The sequence below is a fragment of the Gymnodraco acuticeps genome, unplaced genomic scaffold, assembly GCF_902827175.1.
Source record: "Gymnodraco acuticeps unplaced genomic scaffold, fGymAcu1.1, whole genome shotgun sequence".
Taxonomy (NCBI): Eukaryota; Metazoa; Chordata; class Actinopteri; order Perciformes; family Bathydraconidae; genus Gymnodraco; species Gymnodraco acuticeps.
Genome location: NW_022990701.1, coordinates 5,361,498 through 5,382,802, shown reverse-complemented (window position 1 = coordinate 5,382,802; position 21,305 = coordinate 5,361,498). Strand labels below are relative to the sequence as shown.

The following is a 21,305-nucleotide window of genomic DNA, read 5'->3' as shown; positions in this document are numbered from 1 at the left end:
ATGGCTTATTTACAATTTACATACAGGTGGTTTTTTTACATACAGATTGCTTGTTTACAATTTTCATTTTAGATTTCGTTCTAATACATCCTAACCGGACATTTAAGACATACCAAGTCTACAGATATACAGTTAGTAACAGAGTCTAAAATGCGAGTATATACATAGATGGGGGGGGGGAAGCTGTCCATTGAACGACAGGTTGAGATTTGTACCATTACCGGGCCAGTTTTGCAATGCTCTCCCCCGAAGGTGCTCTTTAAGAGAGGTTTTGAAGGTAAGTATAGTTTTACTTTCCTTTACAGTTGTGGGAAGAGCGTTCCACCTTGATGTGGCATAATTGCGAAACGTGTATTCCCCCTTTTTTGTGCCAAATCTGGGTTTCACATGATTTGTGGAGCTCCCTCTGGTGTTATGATCATGGTATTCCTTGACCTTTGGGAAGAATTTTGACATGTACATGGGTACCATAGAGGTGTAGTGGATCTTGTAGACCAGGCCCATTGCAAGTAGCTGTACTCTGTCGTCTACTCTAAGCCATCCTAGGTTGTCAAAGTGGGCAGAGGTGAGGTGGGTTCTAGATGAAAGGTCAAGCAGTAGTCTGACCAGTTTATTTTGCGATGTTTGAAGTTTTATTTTTAGCGCCTTGGAGGTGCTATGGTACCATGACGTGCAAGCATAGTCATAGTACCCTTGAATGAGTGCTCCTGCCAGAGTTTTCAGGGTGTTTTTGTTTACCAGAGAGGAGATCCGGTATAGGAATCTAGTTCTTTGATTGATTGACTTTTTTTATTACATTGGATGCCATTTTGTCACAGGAGAGGTTTGCCTCAAGAATAGATCCTAGGTATGTAATTTCCTTCTTACTTGTGACAATAATGTCGCCCACTGCAACTGAGAAGTCGTCGGATTTGCTGAGATTATGTTTAGAACCGAAGAGAATGGACTCTGTTTTACCCAGGTGTAATGATAATTTATTATCGGCGAGCCAGGTGCAGATTCTGCCGAGCTCGGAGCTGAGGGTTTTTTTCAACCTGCAACCTGTTCCTGCCAGAGACCAGCAGGGCTGAGTCGTCCGCGAACAGGAACAAGTTGCAGTCACATGCTGATGACATGTCATTTACATAAATTAGGAACAGTAACGGACCTAATATGCTTCCTTGTGGAACACCACAGCTCACTGGGAGGGGGGGGGACAGAGTACCGTTTACCTCCACCACCTGTTCTCTCCCCTCCAGGTAGGATTGCATCCAGCTCACCGATAGTTTATCAAAACCAATTGCTTTTAGCTTGTCAATCAGAATGGGGTGATTGACAGTGTCGAAAGCCTTTTGTAGGTCCAGCATCACCATGCCGCAGTACTTGCCCTCGTCCACCTCTTGTTTGATGTGGTCGCTCAAATAAAGAAGGCATGTGTCAGTGGAGTGGGATGTTCTAAAGCCAGATTGAAATTCATAGATTAGTTTCTTTTCCGCGAGGTACTTTTCGACCTGTTCATATACTATTTTTTCCATGACTTTCGAGATGGAGGTATAGAAACAGGGCGGTAGTTGCCTGGGTCCAATTTGCTGCCCTTTTTGTGCAGGGGGGTTACTCTTGCAATTTTGAAGTCTTTGGGTACTTTTCCCTGTTTTATGGAGAGGTTAATTATGTGAGCTATGACTGGTGAGATGGCGGTTGCTGTGTCTCTGAGGAATTTGGAGGGGATATTGTCGTGGCCAGTGGCCTTGTTAGGTTGGAGGGCGCTCAGTTTAATGAGTACCTCTGCTGTTGTTACCCTTGCTAGACTGAAATCATCTTTGCGTACCCCTAGGTTTTTGTAGTAGGTCATGATGTGATCTACTCCAAAAAGCCCTGAGTGGGAGGGTAATTTATTTACAAGTGTTGTGGCTATGTTTGTGAAAAAAATGTTCAAGTACTTGGCCACATCCAGTTTGTCTGTGATGAGCCTGTTATCTGTCTTTATGTTTAAGTTAGAAAATCTCGTTTTGAGTTTTTTACTGCAGCCAAGCTGGTTATTGAGTAATTTCCAAAGTTCACGGGGTTTATTTTTGTTTTCCTCAGTTTTGAGGAGCCTGCAGGACTGGCTTCTTGTCTGCACCGGGCCCGGATTCAGATGGATGTCTCCCGCTAACAATAAGACCAAGACGATCATACTTCTTCGGTCTAGTTTGCCTGACGGGGGTAAGTACTTTCGCGTCGGGTTTGCAGTTAATAATGCATGAATGCTTGCACTTCCAAAAGCGAGGTGTTTCCTTTCCCAGCCATTGAGAAGGTAAAAGTCATTGTGGTTCATTTTATCCCCGCTTTCATTACTCTCCTTCTCTAAGTGATGTTGTCTCATTGATGAGTTGAGGTAGGAGTCCATAATCCATATTGTCAGGAGGATGAAATATGTAAAAAATCGTGAGGAATAACCGCCAAAGCGGGAGCTCTCGAAAATGCGACCACTCATAGTGAAACCGGATCTGCTTCCGATTGGCAGGAGGAGGATTGGACGGGGCCTAAACCACACCTGGGCGTCGTCAGAAGAGTCCTCTCTCACCCAGCACCTAGACGCCTTCAGGGAACATCTCCGCAACAGTTGAGAACACATTTAAGTGGAGTTAAATTACTCTTTGTTTAGTGCATGTGAAATATTGTCGGACCTGATAAACCACATGTGAACTTTTGGAAATGCTGTTTCACATTTAATATTACAGGATATTTTCACATGCAATGATGTCACACCTTAAATACACTCGGCCTATACAAATTGTAAATATACGTTAAAAAAAAAAATGCTTTTATTAGCATTGGGATTATCACATTTGAACTGAACTTTATTGTAGACTAAATGCCAATACATATCAATGTTAAAATAAAAACAATAACACTTTTTGTAAAGACAGTTTTTCAAATTGTTCCCACAGGGGTGACTTGTATGTGTAACACTAAAAGTAATATATGTGAACATTCATTGTCAAATGCATAGTCTTATTATTATTATTATTATTATTATTATTATTATTGTTATCATTATTATTATTATTGTTATCATTATTATTAAGGGATAGGATATGTAGGCTAGTTCTTCTTTTTTTCATCAGAATAAAATACTTCTTTATCACACAGGATGTTTGTGTGTGTGTGTGCGTGTGCGTGCGTGTGTGAGTGTGTGTGCGTGCGTGCGTGCGTGTGTGTGTGTGTGTGTGTGTGTGTGTGTGTGTGTGTGTGTGTGTGTGTGTGTGTGTGTATTACGGGCAGCAGGGTTACTCAGCGGAGGGCTGGTCATTGTCGTCATCGCCTCTCATATTTATTAATGAGAAGGCGGCGGCCACAGGGAAACTGGCTGCTTCTGGTTTCCAGCATAAATACAAAGCGCAGCCGGTCTCAGGGAAAACGGACACAAAGGAAAGAGGAGCGCTCAGAGGTTTTAAATCTGAAGACCAAGAGAGTCAGGTAACCAGCTGCTCCACTACAAACATTTAGGAGCATTTTTATTCAACTGCGGGGCGGGGGGCGATTTAAATGTTGACTAAAATGATTCCGCTATATGTATACGTACCTTCACATCGCAGGAGAAACAGTGAGAACAGCTTATTTTCTGTAGTTGTCAGAGCTTTGAGAAAACGTACATTACGCTAAATGTCACCTAGTTGTTGACAAAACAGTAAAACGCTGCACAAAACAACAACAACATGTAAAGCACAGCGAGCACAGGAAACGTTATTTACACTGATGTATTGTAAACGGGACGCTGCCTGGAATAAGGTGGATTGTGTTTTTCGCTTTTTTGGTTAATTCAGGTTCAGGTTCAGGTCTACAATGTGTATGTCTTGCTTTGTCTCCATCACATGGTGTCGTTAGCAGGCAATAATCAGAGTAAGTCAGTGAAGTTGTCCGCTTTGTCTGCTGCCACTTTGGCATCTCATTTTATACGTGGCAGTAAGGCTTTCAGAGGAGTTTCCATGAAGGCAGGCAGCATATAGGATGACAAGAAACACTTTGATCCTCTCTCTGTCTTCAGAAAGATTTTCTTCTTACCTATTTAAAGTTTTCATTGTGATATTTTTCTTTTATTTGCACATAGATATCAGTTTCCACAAGCCACCGTTAATAAAGGGTTAATGAATTGTAGCTAATGGCTGTATGAATGGTGAATAATTCATTTAACTCATGTTTAACAGGCACTTATAATCTACTTATAAAAGATCAAGAAAGATCATGTTACGAAAAAAACGCTTACTCACTTTCTAATAAGCCTTTGCTTGTTATTATTAAGACACTAAGGAAATGTTTTTTTAACAGAACAAGTCTGTGAATATCTATAAAAAAGGGATTTTGGTTTCAGTTTGTGGTCAAACTGTCCAACCAGATTAAAACAAGTAATAATGCAGTAACAGTAGTAAGTGCTTTATAATCTCTCAATTTTGCCGTTAGTTATAATATATCAACTTTTTATAACAAGTGTTTGTTGCACAGTGTTGCCTGTGTTTTTTTAGATTTTTTTTATGAAAGCAATAGGCCCTACTTAACAAATAACATATATTTTATTGGTCTCCCTCTCTTTCTGATAATACTTTCCTGTCATCATTGTGTACTTGAGAGCATTGAGCTGTGTGTCTTTAGGTATACTACGAAAGTCTCAGGGCACTCATTAACTGCACCAGGGGAACATCCAGTGTGGTGTACAGTAGTAGAACGTGTGTGTGTGTGTGTGTGTGTGTGTGTGTGTGTGTGTGTGTGTGTGTGTGTGTGTGTGTGTGTGTGTGTGTGTGTGTGTGTGTGTGTGTGTGTGTGTGTGTGTGTGTGTGTGTGTGTGTGTGTGTGTGTGTGTGTGTGTGTGTGTGTGTGTGTGTGTGTGTGTGTGTGTGTGTGTGTGTTACAGAAGATGCAGATGTGAGTGTAGACACAGCTGGAAAGCGCAATGTTAGGAGTAAAAGGAGAGATGAGAGCAGTAAAGACGAGAGACAGGGAGTCGGATACATTCATTTAAGATATTCCCACTGAACGCCAGCCCTGTTCTTCAAAAGGCCTCTGGCAGATGCACTGTATTGTAGATTGCCATTTCTAGGTCAGTAGTAAACCCCTATCCACCCCACCCCCACCATAAGCTGCCTATCTACCCAAGGCCAGTCCACACATTAATCTGTAGGGTTGGTGTAAAGCAGGGGTGCCCAACCTTTTTTTAATCGAGAGCTACTTTTAAAGTTGCCAGTCTGCCGAGATCTACCAGTCCAAATAGAAAGGCGTAGCCATTACTGACAGCCTCCTACCAGGTAAATACACACTTCTACTTGTATAAAACTGACCTTCATACGATTAATACTTCATAAAAATAATGCAGATTCTTTATCTTACCTCTTTCTAATCTACACACATACAGGTATTTAACTGAAGTTACACAACAGTGTTGTTGATACAGAGTTGGAGTTTATTCACACGTCACATACTACAGTGGGTAATGTTTTCAAGAAACATTGAACAGTGCTGCCACATATGACACAGGAAAACAAGAAAAGACTCTGAACCCATTCTTTGCCATTATATAACAATAGTTTTGCTACAAAAGTATAAATTAGGCTTACTAATAAGACAACTCAGATCTGAAGCTACACAGGAATCTGCTGCCAAAGTGCAATAAAAAAGACAAAATTAATAGAATCAAACCCTTTTTTTGTTGCATTTTAGTAGATTATAAAAATAAATGCCTTTAAAAATAGGATGCAAGCAACACTAGTTTCTTAACCTGAATTGATAATAGACTATAATCAATTTAAGTTTGCATTCTTTTACCATTTTGTACAATAATTATAATGAATAAGTTCAAACAAACTAAAACTTACAGCTGATTAATAACGGTATCTAACTTGAGTTTTTATTATATCAAAAACCTGTTGAAATGCTCCTGTTATTTTTACTGTCCCACAAAAGCGCGTCGGCAGCCTCCAGGAATGCTTATTTCACAACTTTGCCGTCTTTTAAAGACTTCATGTGTTTCGCAAGAACGTGACTGACACGATAAGATGCTATGGTAGCAGCCTTGCTCTTGTTGTTGGGCCTGGTGAAAATGGACTGCTGTGCATTTAGCTGTCCTTTCAGGCCCCTCCCCTTTTGGAGCGTAGGGCAGAATTAGGAGGGAATTCCGTCTCGTAGCGTTTGTGCACTGTTTTGAAATGCCGCTCCTAAATTACCCTTCTTCGATAAAGCCACGCTCGCATTGCAGATGAGACAGATGGACTTTGAATTGGAATAAATACAAAAATAATCATCCTCCCACTCGGAGTTAAAATTATATATATGTTTTGCTTCTGCCATAATTGCGGTCTTGTTTGTGTGCGGACTGTTGACACGGACAACGTTAGCTAATTAGTGCACTGCCCACTAGCCACGCCCCAACACATGGGGTCACGCCGGCCAATCACAAAGCTTTGATGCGTTCAAGTGCATTATTCTGGCACAGGAAGATTATGTTATAGGACATTAACGATAAAACAGAATATTGTTGTTCTATTTTAGACACATCTCGCGATCGACTGGGAATCTCCCCGCGATCGACCGGTCGATCACGATCGACTGGTTGGGCACCCCTGGAAAGCATGGAGAGGCGACATGTGGCGAGTGTATCAACCAGCCGTTGAATAATTACAAGCAACAAGGGAGGGATGCAAAATCTGTTACAGGGCGTGGCGTGTGTGTTAAGAGTTTGAACACTGTCTACGAATTAGATGTGTTGTTCCTTTGAAGTCACTGTGGCGTACGTATTTGGAGAATCAAGTAAATTTTTGCACTGAAATTAGCTTATTTTTATAGCTCTAAGCCTAAAAATAAAACATTATTTGTGAGTTAACACTTGAATCTTTGAAGATATAATATAGATTTCCCTTGAAAGGATGGAAAGATGTTTATTGTAAAAGTGAATTGAATTGCAGTGAAGTCCACCAATCTTTTCTAACCTTATTGTAGTGAAAAGCAAAAGATTAAATCTGGTTGGTCATCCTGTTTCTGCTGCCAGAGTATGGATTTCTGGCACGAGAGAATATATGTAAATAATATACTATACTGTATTCTGAAGAGGTCAACACAGTAGTGAGCATTTTAGAACAAAGAACTTGAAACAAACACTTTGTAAAGGATTTAAAGTTGACCCTTGTTCCTTGAGTTTGTTACAAAATGATTTTTTGGCCTTGTCAGAAACAGGGACTGCAGGTTTGTTGAAGTGTATATTTACTTCGAGTTCATATTCATAACAAACAAAGAAAAGGCTAAGACATGTATGCAAATATACGCTAAAAAATGCAAGTGCAGGAAATTCAAGCTTACAGATTTAAATAGTCTCTATAGCCGCTAAAATATATTATGAGGAAAAACGTGTTTCAGAAATGGAATCAACTTTGTAAAACAAACAGCTGCTCCCTGGGGTCTCATGGCAGTAAATATTTTCACAACCTATATTTTTGCATTTAGTACCATATTGTGATTTACATAACGTTTTTCTCACATTACTCACAAGACATTTGCTCATTGGAAGTAAACATACATTACCCTTCATCAGAAAGGATTTAAATGGTTTAAAAGGTAATACTAAGAAGATGTTTCATACGCTAATAGATGGTGCGAATGTAAATAATATAGCCTTTTATATGTTATGATATTAACATACATGTACACAAACAAACATGCAATTAACCGCAAAGCATTATGATCACTCGATAAGTCATGGACAAAGAGCAACATTTGGCCCAAAGCCACAAAACATGCAACAAAATATAATACATTACAAAACAATATAATCTACCCTGCATTCTCATTTTGTCAGATATGCTGTCAATCTTTGTTGTTTGCCACAAAGCAGAGTCCTCCTGGGAACCTTACCTATTACAGCGGTTTGAAAACATCCATAAAAAAGAAACAATTTGTACCGTCTATTCTTTAACTAGCTCTACACGTTACAGCCATGGTTACAGCGCAGGAAACAAACAAGTTAGCCTCCACTTAAGACCACAGATTTGATAAACAAGCGCCACAGAAAAAAACAGAAAAGCCTTTTGTTGGTTGGGATTATATCGAAACGATTGAGAAAGCTTTATAAATCCTACAAGGGGAAACTCATTTGACACCAACAACAGACATAATATAATATTATACAATACAGTTGAGAAATGATCAACGGCTAAATGAGGCTATGTTGTTGTTAAATACAAAATATATATCTTTACCGTCAGTATCATTTTAGGTGATACTGCTTTGAATATTTGATTGTTACAAAATAAAAATATGTGACCAACGTTTCCCTTTACTTTTCTTTAAAGCCCAAGAATGAGTCCATTCATGTTGATGGAGCTGAAACATGGCTTTATTTGGCACTTACAAATACTTGGATTACGCAATATAGATAATTTGCTTTATTATTACATAGCCTTTCCAAAGTCTGATATACACCTTTTTCTTACAGAAGATGAATTCACAAGATGTTGTATTGAAATTATTAATAGGCCTGTCGAAGCAAATCAACCAATATGTGAAAGTCAAATAATTCCACAAAGCAATCAGGCTCATGTGGTCATACAGTCGGATCAGATCACCCTTGTGCTGACCCGTCCAGATGAAAAGGTTTAAACCACATCTGTGTTCGAGGTCCGCGTACAGCCAAGATTTAGATACCGGAAGTAGAGATTTACAGAAATCCCTGTATATGACCTCTTTGGATTGACATCACACTCAGTTTCTTGCTTCAACAAATGTTACACCCACGCATCTGTTCTGCAGCGGGAGCTGAAGGTGTGCCCTTTGACTCGTTGTCAGCTCTCGTGAATCTTCTTGCTAACAACACAGTTCCACAAAAGTGGAATCAAGGGTAAAAGCAAGTGTAGATGGAAACTTTCTTCGGTCACAGTTATCTGGATTTGCTGTGTAAGTGTAATAACCTCATATTATGAATAGCTGCATCAGCAAATAGGTTGATAATAAATTCATTTTTAAAGCTTCCCTCTTTCATGTTGTATTAAACTGATCATCTTTGGTTTTTGGACTAACAAAACAAGACATTTAAAGACATCACCTTGCATTTATAGAAACAGTTTTTCCCTATTTTCTGACTATTTATAAAGCCAACAAGTAATCTCTTTATCAGGAAAATCACTGGCAGACTAATAGTTAATGAAAATTGTTGTTACTTTTGTCACCTTAATAATATATTATAGGGCTCGTGTGTATCACAAATATTAGTTTAATAAACTAGTCTTTCGGACGTTTAATCTCAAACTGTGGGAAACATCAGTGTTGTTTTTCACACACATCGTACTATATGCAATACCCTGTGTCCTGTGATGCTGCGGTAACAAAGTGTGGAGTTAGTGTTTGCATGTATTGTGTAACACCAGGATATCACGTCTCTACTAAGAGGACTTACTAGTGTTACTCATGCATGTCAGGACAGGAAAAACAGACACATTTCATATTAAAAGCTCTCCGATAACAGTTTCAACAGCGAACGTCTTTCAGGAATGACGGCCACATACTGTTAAAAACGTTCTCTATTGGCTGAACGGGAACATCTTCTGAATAGACACCCACTGTGATCTCACCCACAGCTGTCCATACATTCACAGCAGGGGCCTTATGTACTGCGACAACAAGGTTGCTTGTGTATTCTTCACTCTGTATGTCACAGTCCCTGAGCTCTTTCATTATATATTTAAAGATGTGGAATAATCAATAATTGTTTTTGTGCAAAGTATTCTCTATCATAGACTTGTAATTTGGCCTTGTGTGCAATAAACGGTGTTGTACACATGGAAAATACTTTTAATTAAATGAAACACAGTCATAAATGAAGCTGTAAATGCAGGTAGAAGTATTGGGAAAATTGATAAACACCACATATCAGCTCTAAAATATATCTGTGTAGTGAGCACGTAACTAGCAACACTAAGGAACAGAGATCCAAAGAAGCTAAATTATCTCCAAGCGGTTCATTGGCCTTTTTCTTTGCTCATTTTTGGTCAGGCCAGCATATCTTTTTTGTTATGAGTCATGCCATTTTTTGAGATATTTGTTTCTAAAATGTTGACTTCCATCCCTGTACAATGCAGGTACACACAAGATACACTTTTAAAATATTCACCATATCAACAAAGCGCGTAGGAGGCAAAATACAGCAACCCAAAATTAACAACCCAACAAGGAGTGTGAATAAAAAGTAAATATATCTTTTTTGAGATGTGTCATTTATAGAACATACAAATTCAAAACATATATCTTTATTTTCACTGGATATAATTCTGCTGTATGAGCGTCTGTCACACTTTGACCCAGAGTTATGTTGTTGCCTTTTTTTTACCTGGTTCCTTTTCTTGAATTTGCCCACAGACGCCATCGAAGAGGATCTTGGACGGCATGCAAAGTTGTGAAATTTCCTCAGACAGCACTGATGATCCTCTTAGTAGCGGTTTACGAACTCATCGGCAGCCTCGAATAGTAGTCATTGGTGCTGGGTTGGCCGGCCTTGCTGCGACTAAGATCCTACTGAAAAACGGCTTCACTGATGTCACTGTCCTAGAGGCGTCAGACCACATCGGCGGGAGAGTTCAGAGTGTTCAGCTCGGTAAGAAGACATCGCTGTTTACCTCAAATTTTATGCTCAAATTATTTATAAATAACCCCAAAATAATGTGTACCTTCTTTATACCTGCAGAGAACGGCTGTGCTTGCAATCATTCTTATCTTTTAAATGCTGTTATCTCGAGATCACAGGTTAATTATTTTGTATTAAAATATCAATCACTGTGCCTTATGCAACACTTTTATTAAGCTAAATACTTCTTTCCTTATCAGCCAGCATTCAAATTATTTTTAAATAACCCAGATGAATGTGCTTATCCAATGCATGTCCAGTTAGTTGTCTGCTTCAGCCACTTAGTCAGATTTTCCCAACACAGTCGGATGAACTGCAGGTCTTCAGCTAAAAAAAAAGTATGACAAATTATTTCAACAGGCACGAACAAATAAGTCAGGGACAGCATCTGCTTGTAGCAATGTTACACATGCTGTGGCAGGCACTGAGAATTGCGTCTGTTATGTAAATGGCTGTTTATGTGCTTCGGCTTTGCATTGCCCTATTTTTTATTATATAAATGAGTGTAAAAAAGGAAACAGTGCGTGAAATAGAAATATTAAACTAATGGTATTCCAGTGGGCTTAAACAACTGCAGCGTGTTAATTGAGTTGACCAGTCCAATTATCTTACACTCAAATATGATTGTGCCTTAACAAAGCACAGTTGAGTTCAAAGAGATCAATTGTTTCCAAACTCACATTGATCTGTGGGCCTTTTTCTTCATTCTTTTGTTAGGAAAAGCAACTTTGGAGCTTGGAGCCACTTGGATCCATGGAGCCAATGGGAACCCAGTGTACCACCTGGCGGAGGACAACGGGCTGCTGGAGCACACCACGGACGGGGAGAGGAGCGAGGGACGCATCAGCCTGTACACCAAGAATGGGGTGGCTCACTACCAGACCAACGCTGGGCGGAGGATCCCCAAGGACCTGGTGGAGGAGTTCAGTGACCTGTACAACGAGGTGAGGGGACGCATATGCACACAGACAGTGAATTTACACTTATATGCACAAATGAAAGCATGCGTGTACAAGAGCTGAGAGGTACTCACTGTTCAGCCTGCCTCACAGCAAAGTGTTTTATGTAATTTTAGTGATATAGCATTGGTAAACCTCACTCTAAACCTATGCAGATTCATATTATTAAAACCTGCAAAACGTGGTTTCCAAAAGTTGAAAAATATTGTCAAATGTGTACAAACATTTTACGCAAAGACATATTTAGATCAGACCAGCCATATAAATGTGGAGAACATCACCCAAGTCTATTACAGAATGGGAACATGCTGGAAATGTAGAATAGATAACATCCAGTCAGACTTCAAAAAGCTTTAAGCTACTTATGTGGAAATAAAACCACTCCTTACATACATTACACTATTATTAAACATATCTCCTGCCATGTTGAGATAAAGCAGTAAAATGTCCACTAAAGCGTGCCGGATTTAATGAGGAGTGGTCATTTTCATCGGTCCACTTCTCTGCTCAGTGGCAGGCCGCGTAAAGAATGATGATTATAGTTTAATTAGGTCACGCTGAACAAGCAGTTACAGAGAGAATGTGAGGAAACCACAGAAAGGATTTGCTTTCTGTTAACTATTTGGGTTTTCTGTCTGATCTCAGGGCCAAAATTATCCACATTTGCTTGTGGTAAATTGTCTTAACTAATGTCCACTTACACCTCTAGAGCCTTATTATCCTAAAGACTGGAGATGTTTTCCTTCTTGTCTTCATTTAGCAGCCCTGTAAAGTCATCTTGTCTACCCTTTCTCTTGTTCTCTTTTAACTTGTAAACACTCTCATCATGCCTTTTCTGTATGTTGTTGCATATAGAGCTCCTTAAAACAGGTATGCTACTTTTAAGCATATGATTAAAGTTGACTTGACTGGACTTGTAGAGCCTGTAAAGCAAACATTTTGTTTTTCAGTAGCTGCTATGATGACGAGAGAAGAAACACAGTCTAATTTCAGGGTCACATCCTCTTTATCCCTCTCCACGATGTCATTTAGCCGCGACTGACTGCTGTAGAGTGAAGGAGACCTGGGTCATGGTCAACATGCTCTTTGTATTCTCTTATCTTCTTTTTAAGGGCAGAGGCTTCAATCATTTGACCTCCATAGTCACAACTGTTGTCTGCTAATCTGTTTGATTTATCTAAATAATAGCTTATAGAACATTATATATAATTATGATTTATACCCGGCAGAATATCCCTGAAGCCCAAATTGTTAAATTAAGATTGCTTCTTGTGTGTGACATTTTCATCAGATTCATTTTCTGAAATCATTGTATCCAACGTAATCGTATAGTCGGTGCTATATTAACAAAAATACAGTCATCTATCATGAGTTATATCTCAATGTTTGATTATAAATGGCTCTAATGGCAACACGCAAACATTAGTTCTTTCTTCAGTGAATGCTTCACTTTACTAACAATAAATTAAATACTTACAGCAATTGATTAGCATGTTGTCACAGATAAAAGTAAAATCCAACTTTAATATTATAAGGTTAAAACTAATACATTACAACAAGTCTTCCTTTTCTACTGTCTTCTTTATGTTTCTCTTCTATTTCTTCACTTTTGTAGCAACTGGCAGCTTTTATCAGACAGATATACATAATAAGATTTGTGCTGCCTGTTCTCCATCATGCTGCATCCTCTGCTTTCTTGACACTCATCCTCTTTTTTCTTTCTCTGTATTCCCGTCTGTCTCACCCTGATTTAGGTGTACGAGCTGACTCAGGAGTTCTTCCAAAACGGGAAGCCAGTTTGTGCTGAGAGCCAGAACAGCGTCGGCGTCTTTACACGGGACGTGGTGCGCAAGAAGATCATGCTGGATCCAGATGATCCTGAATGCACCAAGAAGCTCAAACTGTCCATGCTTCAACAGTACCTCAAGGTGTGTGTGTGTGTCTGTTTTTGTGAGTTCATATTCCTGAATCATTTCACATGTGGAAAGTCATTGTGAAAACGTATTTGATGTACAAACCTAAAATCCCCTAGAATGAGACAGCAAGTCTACCACATACTGTATTTTCAGTGACTGTCAGTGTTTTGTTCAACCAACAGCCTAAGATAATCATAGATAAACACATATTTGTGTTTAAACAGAGCAGGGTTGCCAACTCTCACGCATCTGGCGTGTGACACACGCTTTCACTCTCAATCTCACGCTCTCACGCTGCCCAAACTATTCTCACGCCAAAAACAAGATGAACCGGCGATCGTTTTTGGTTAGTTATTTACAATGTTGAGTTGACAGCTGCTCAAGCTGTCGATCCGCTCCCTCCCCGCCCCCACCACTCTTAACAACGTTAACAGACAGCAGAGCAGTGGGAGACGGTTGGTCAATCCCCGACCCGTATTGCGCATGCGCAGATTTAAGATCCAGTAGAAATGATAACAAAGTAAATGTCTGCTGCTTATTGTTCTACTAGGCCAAAATAGAGCCAAAGGTATATGAGAGTGAGAGTGTGTTAATTAATATATTTGGCAGTTTGAAGTAAGTCTGTAGATTTGTTTGTGTGCGTGTGTTTCATGTATAGGCCTCTCACGATAATTAATTTTGTTGGATACATTTTCCCGGAAATTATTGCGATAAACGATAATATTGTCGGCACCGTTGTATGACCATTTTAGACCACTGACATAATGATAATATATAATAATAATTCAAGTACATCCTTTCAAACTGCTAGTCACATCCTGATGTAAATGGCAATTTAATTTTAAATTTGTATTTATCGTACGATAAGTCAATTAATTGCTTATCGCGACAGGCCTATGCACACAACAGTGGAAATAAACATGTGTTTGACTTTCATTAGTGAATGAAACGTTGTGCCCTTTATAGTCTGTATCCAATATTGTGTATTTGTATATATTGTAGATATATATCCTATATACTAAGGTCCCGCTACTAATGATAGCAGTCATTTAGTGCGCATATGTGTAATTAAACCCATGATATCAAAATCTCACTCCAGCCAGGTACCCAAAGTTGGCAACCCTGAAACAGAGAAAGGTAACACATTCACATTCAATACAAGGCTACCAGCTAATGTTTGGCAGTTTTTCTTGATAAACAACCAATAGCCTATAATATAAAGGATGCCTAATATAAAGCTGCAGTCAGCTGCCTATTAGCTTAGCTTAGCGTAGCACAGTGACCGGAAACAGGGAGAAACAGCAAGCCTGGATCTGTCAAACAGTAAGAAAATCTTCCTACCCCAAATTAAAACGTTGTATCACTAGCATTTTATGTAAAAAGCATTTTTTCTTGTCACAGCAGGATTTGGAAAAACTTGTCCATGCTTTTATCTTCAGTCGACTCGACTACTGCAATGGTGTCTTCACAGGTCTCACTAAAAAATCTATTAGGAAGCTGCAGCTGATTCAGAACGCTGCTGCTCGAGTCCTCACTAACACTAAGAAAGTGGATCACATCACTCCTGTTCTGAAGTCTTTACACTGGCTTCCTGTGTGTCAAAGAATAGATTTCAAAATACTGCTGCTGGTTTATAAAGCTTTGAATGGTTTAGGCCCAAAATACATTTCTGACCTCCTGCTAAATTATGAACCATCCAGATCTCTCAGGTCTTCAGGGACTGGTCAGCTTTCTGTCCCCAGAGTCAGAACTAAACATGGAAAAGCAGCATTTAGTTATTATGCTCCAAATATCTGGAACAAACTCCCAGAAACCTGCAGGTCCGCTGCAACTCTGACTACTTTTACATCCAGGCTGAAGACTTTTATTTTTGTTGCTGCTTTTAATTGAACTATTCACATCTTAAACAGCACTGTAACTTTTATCCATGTATTTTTTCTTTTAATGTTTATTTAATTATCTTTTCTTTTTAATGACTGATTTTAAATGCCATTTTCTTAATGTCTTTCGTTTTTTGTAAAGCACTTTGAATTGCCTTGTGTTGAAAGGTGCTATATAAATAAACTTGACTTGCCTTGCCTTGCCTTGCCTAAAATGCCTGGTCTTTGGATGTACCAGCTGATACTGGTTTATTGGACAGCAGGTAATGTGGTTAATAATAAATTACTATTGGCTGTATACATATAACTGTTTGTCCTCTGTGTGTATGTTCCTCTTGCTTCAGGTGGAGAGTTGTGAAAGCAGCTCCCCCAGTATGGATGAGGTGTCTCTGAGTGAGTTTGGCGAGTGGACAGAGATCCCTGGTGCACACTATGTCATTCCTGAAGGTTTCATGAAGGTGGTGGAGCTCCTGGCCCAGGACATCCCCTCTCGCACCCTCTCTCTCAGCAAACCTGTCCGCTGCATCCACTGGAACTACTCTGCCAAGCATCAGCAGGCGATCGCCCAGAGCAGCCACACCCACCAGGGCAACAACCACAATGAATACTACCACGGCTGCCAACCTCGCGAGGACCCTCTGATTTTCGGTCACCCCATTTACGTGGAGTGCCAGGATGAGGAGTGGATCCCAGCCGACCACGTGATCGTGACATCTTCTCTGGGAGTCCTGAAGCAGAACCATGAAGCCATGTTCTCCCCCTCCCTGCCTGAGGAGAAAGTGCTCGCCATCGAGAAGCTGGGCATCAGCACCACCGATAAAATTTTCTTGGAGTACGAAGAGCCCTTCTGGAGCCCAGAGTGCAACAGCATCCAGTTTGTGTGGGAGGATGAGGCTCAGCTAGAACAGCTGGTGTACCCCGAGGAGCTGTGGTACAAGAAGATCTGCAGCTTCGACGTCCTCTACCCGCCCGAGCGCTACGGCTACATGCTGAGCGGCTGGATCTGCGGCCAAGAGGCGCTGCAGATGGAGCGCTGCGATGATGAAACAGTTGCTGAGACCTGCACTGAGCTGCTGAGGCGCTTTACAGGTCAGGACCTCATGCAAACACGCACACCTACCAAATTACATTCCCACACCTCTAAACTGCATTCTCAATTAAGTTTTGGGTGAAAGGTATTTGCTCTCTTACTATGGTTGCCATTTGTAAACATAAAAACTCAACACAAATACTTTTATTTAGTTTAAGTTCAGAAAATATCTAGTTTTTTAAGAGACCCCGGTGCTTTTTAGGTTGATTCTTTGTTTCTCATTTATTCCCACTTTTAGGTATTTTACTCCCATGACTCTTTTATTCAGTCATTATCTAACCAAAGACGATCTCAAATGATTCAATTTAAAAGTTTTATAATTCTGACTTTTGTACATTTTCATGACAGACAAGACATGATAAACTTCCGTCTTCCAACTCTATTCTAGTTTAACCAACAATCAATAATCTAAAACTAACACAAGGCTGTTGTGTGAGCTCGGTGACTCATACACAGAGTTACATGGTTGGGTGATTGTGTTTCATATAAAGGAAATGACATAAGCTACAGCTGTGATGCAAGTAGCCTTTTAGGGGGAAAAGGGTGGACAGATGATACAGCTGGATGAATCGCATGTCCAGTGTGTCAAATCAACAATGAGCCGAAAGACGGCTCAAATCAAGAGGCGTTTAATTTATTGACACTGAATCTGGCCATCTTTGTCTCTGAAACACAAACACACACAATGTCATGGGTGAGGCATATCATTTGTTGCTACTACTCGTTTTCTAAAATGCTAAATTTATTTTTCAACAGAGGGATTGTCATGTCATGCTCAAGTGATTGAATGTTAAAGGTTTTAATCGTATGACATTAAGATGACTCATTGAGGTGTGTACAGATACTTTAAGAATGACTCAGATAATCTTCAGTAAAGTAATTTCCTCAGAAATAGGTCACAGTTAGTGCAGGAACAATGACAGCCACATCAGGATGAGGTCGGTGGACTTCCTATAGATTACCACACACACACACACACACACACACACACACACACACACACACACACACACACACACACACACACACACACACACACACACACACACACACACCTCATTTAGGTCATGTGGTTTAACCCAGTCAGCTGTTGCTTAATTACATATAGACTAGCTGGGGCCTTTCTGCTCACCACTGATTACAGATGACAGATTGGACGTCCCAGTACAGGCCTTAACTCACAGCTGCCATAGTTTTGACCGTTTTAATTCTTTGTTGAGCCGGATTTCCTCGACACCAGATTATCTTAAAGTTTCTGTGATGACTTTCCGTGCTGACGTCATTTATTTCTGTCCGTCCCTCCACAGGAAACCCCAACATTCCTAAGCCCTGGCGTGTCCTGCGCTCCTCGTGGGGCAGTAACCCCTTCATCCGAGGGTCCTACTCCTTCACCAGGGTGGGATCCAGCGGAGAGGACTGTGAGCGGCTGGCCATGCCACTGCCTTATGCGAACAGCACCAAGGCTCCAGTAAGACGACCACTACACCGAATAATAAAAACACATCTAAAGTATTTAACCTTAGTCTAATTGAGATCAAGATCAGTTTTATCAAGAGTTTGTACAAACAAATAAACTAACTATTTAAGCTTACTAGGCAATTCAATATCCCGGAAAATAATTATCTCCTAGTAACTGTTAGAGGTTGTTGAGATTAAGATAAAAAGGACACATCTTTGGCTTTATTCCTGGGGTTACCTGGTATTATACGTGTAGAATACCAATATTTGCTAAAGAGTTTTGCTGGGAAGTACTTTGCAATTAGTTACTTATTTTAGGGGAAACTACACAGTTTGTGTAGCCTAGGCAAACTGTGCATAAAAACAACATAAGACTGATCAAACAAGACTGAAGGGGAAATCGGGAGAAGGGCGGAGGAGCTCAGGTGAGGGGAATCAGGCGATTAAGAAGAGCTGGCTGAGAGCTCATTGGTTGAAAAGACTTTGGGAGTAGGGAAGAAGAAACAGGGCTGATTCAGAGCAGGTGTGTGGATGGGTGAATGAGTGAAAGGCAGCACAGGAACGCAGGAGGAAAAACAACAAACAGAAGAGACAAAATCCTGAAAACACCTCAGTAAAGGGAACGGGACTAAAACCAAGACCATGACACTGTCCCAAATGTGTTTATAGCTTTTATAACACTACCAAACTTTTCATTTATGTTGCAACATAAAGCAGGTTTAGATGATCTGTCTGTTAAAGACCTTGCTTTACAAAAGGGCCTTTACAGATTTTTATCTAGATGCTTTACATATTCTTACATAACATGTTTTGGCACATAAGAGCTCTGTCCCCCTAATGACCTCATAAGTCAAGAATGTCTCATTCAGAAAAGTGCATAAGAAATCTTAACCTTTTTTAAATGAAACCCCCCTATGGATTTATAGCTACATATAAGTGCGTGCTAAGGAATGTAATGGGCCTATGAAAAGAAGAGTCATGACATTTTGTAAATTCATTTATACTGTACTCACTCTGAGGGCGTCTGGCTAATGCAGCACACGGTGTCATCACTAACATGTCCCATTGCAGCACATGCAGAGCAAATACAGCTGGTGTTTGGTGGGGGGGGGAGTGGGGGGTGAAGCCTGTTTCCTGGCCAGCAGTCTAGACCACGAAACCTGATGCAGTCTGGGTGAAGGGGCTGGGAGGGAAGGGGAGGGGGTGTTTGTGTGCTCACTTGACACTGTTGAAGGAACAGCATGACCCCTTCGCTGACATCCCTCAACCCTGTCAAACTAAACCTTAACGCCTCAGGAAAGTTGCAGCAGACTCCTACACGCGGAGCACTAACAAGGGAATCAGTGATGGAAATAGAAAATCGTGAGAGGCCAGGGAAATATGTCAGGATGACATTGACGGCTCTTGTTTTGAATCTGGTTTTTCTTCTTCTCAAATCTTTTTTATTTCCTCCCCTCCTCCCCCTCCTTCCTCAGCCTCTACAGGTCCTGTTTGCTGGAGAGGCCACCCACAGAAAATACTATTCCACTACCCATGGTGCTTTGCTGTCAGGACAGAGGGAGGCCACTCGTCTAATAGAGATGTACCAGGAATTGCACAGAGCTGAAACCACAAAGCCTAATAATGTAAATTAAAACAAACCTCTGACTAGTGAAAAAATAATGACAAAACAGTTGAGTTTTTACACTTTTTATCTTGATGATTAAGTTATACCTAAAAGCATAGCTCGGGCATTAATACATTAATACGTTTCTATTGTACTGTAGATTTCAAATCATTGCAACCTTTTTACTTTGAGATGTACTGTTCGAACGTTGCCAATGGTGCTGTCATTTATTGTCTTTTGCATTCTGTCATGTTTTTTTAATCATTAATGTAATGTTTATAATAACAGCATCTGTAATTTAACTTGTTTTTGTAAGTGCCTTCTGTATGTAACGTTCAAAAATAATGGAAAATGCTAAATAAAAATTGAGAAAGTTTTAACAAAATAAAAGTTATATCATCAAACAAACCAGGTGAGTTTTCTTGCTTCATTAAAACATTGAACACCTTCTACTCATCAGATACTCATGAATATTATATTTTCAAGGAAAGCACAAGCACAGACAGGAGCTCTTTCCATACTGTCACCCGTTCAAATTGACGAGAGCCATGCAGGAAGTGAGTGCACGTGAAATAAAAGAAAAGGCTCCATAAAGATGAGACAGATTGTGACAGATGGTGTTAGAACAGACCTCAACCCTGTGTGCTCACTCCTGTTAGACAACACTGTAAATCCTCTTCTGTGAGAAACACGATCGGAGGCTGAAAAGATGGAAACGTTTTATAATTAGCAACAGAAAACAGGGAAATTAGTTTCAAAATCCTGCATTTTTCCATACTTATTAGCAAGTAGCATGGCACAATACTTCTAGTCATGGAAGTAACTAAAGGGGTTTGAACATTGAACTCCCTCTTTGTTCATCTTAATGAGCTTTGAGAATCACTAATCTGTTTTATAGACTTCTGAAAATGATAAGAAAGCATTCATTTAAAACAGTATTTTAAACAGGACAATATACAAGAGGCATTGCATGAATCAAATAACACACATAAAAGAAAATGGATGCATTTATACCTTAATGTAGCACATATTCATAAAAGAAAACAACGTTATCTAATAGTAGGTCAAGACTTTCAATATTAGATATACGATGACCTACATCTTTGAGATTCATCACAGACAGACATTGTTTTAAGAAATAGTTAAAGGTACATTACTATCAATGTTGACTTTCCTACTTACAGACTCTCATGATTTAGGTGCTCTCTGGAGTATTGTATGGCCACTGTTTGTGATCCTCTGTAAGATGTAACAAGAACTTCGTTTTCTAACGCCTCAAGAGCACGGACACAAGCAACCAGACAACAATTTCCCCTTACACTGTAGCCAATCAGAGCTCACGTTACATTTCATGGCAGATTAGCAACTTTTGCTAAAAATATCTTTGCCAAAGTTGTCTGCCATTTCGTGGGTAGCATGTTCATGATAGTGGCATTGTATATCATCTTCTCCACGATATACACCACACTAGATGCTGCTATTCTGTTTATTTCTTATGTTATAATCCTACTGTGTGTTTATACACTCTAATTATTCAATATTTTATCCTATAAATGACTCTGCAGTCAACTGATCTTTGCACTTCTGGTTAAATGTTAAACTGCCCTCTGTTATCTCAGTATACCTGAACTTCATGTAATGACAAAACATTTAAATCTGTTTTGTAATCTATTATATTCAATTTTAATATAATAAAATATGATCAGATTAAGAGGACCTTAATGTCTACATGAAACAACAGTTGGCCGTTTGTTGTGCATTGTGATTTTGTGAAAAAG

The 21,305-nt window shown here is 39.7% G+C and overlaps 1 protein-coding gene across 2 annotated transcripts; it reads left to right on the top strand.

The window, feature by feature from the left end:
* Positions 1-3,300: 3,300 nt before the first annotated feature.
* Positions 3,301-19,907, top strand: smox (spermine oxidase). Of its 2 annotated transcripts, XM_034231559.1 has the most exons (8): positions 3,360-3,441; positions 10,077-10,183; positions 10,354-10,588; positions 11,336-11,562; positions 13,332-13,505; positions 15,718-16,462; positions 17,771-17,931; positions 19,397-19,907. In XM_034231559.1, exons 3-8 carry the CDS (start codon positions 10,381-10,383, stop codon positions 19,553-19,555), a joined length of 1,674 nt encoding a protein of 557 aa, XP_034087450.1. In that variant the 5' UTR covers positions 3,360-3,441; positions 10,077-10,183; positions 10,354-10,380; the 3' UTR covers positions 19,556-19,907. The 2 variants fall into 2 exon arrangements, with proteins under 2 accessions (XP_034087451.1, XP_034087450.1); XM_034231560.1 differs by lacking the exon at positions 10,077-10,183 and having other exon boundaries at positions 3,301-3,441.
* Positions 19,908-21,305: the final 1,398 nt, after the last annotated feature.

Excerpts from the sequence above, each read along its gene's own strand:
- smox (XM_034231560.1), top strand. The coding sequence starts at position 10,381 with ATGCAAAGTTGTGAAATTTCCTCAGACAGCACTGATGATCCTCTTAGT. Across the intron at positions 16,463-17,770 it reads GCTGCTGAGGCGCTTTACAG|GAAACCCCAACATTCCTAAG; the intron begins GTCAGGACCTCA and ends GTCCCTCCACAG. Across the intron at positions 17,932-19,396 it reads CGAACAGCACCAAGGCTCCA|CCTCTACAGGTCCTGTTTGC; the intron begins GTAAGACGACCA and ends CTCCTTCCTCAG.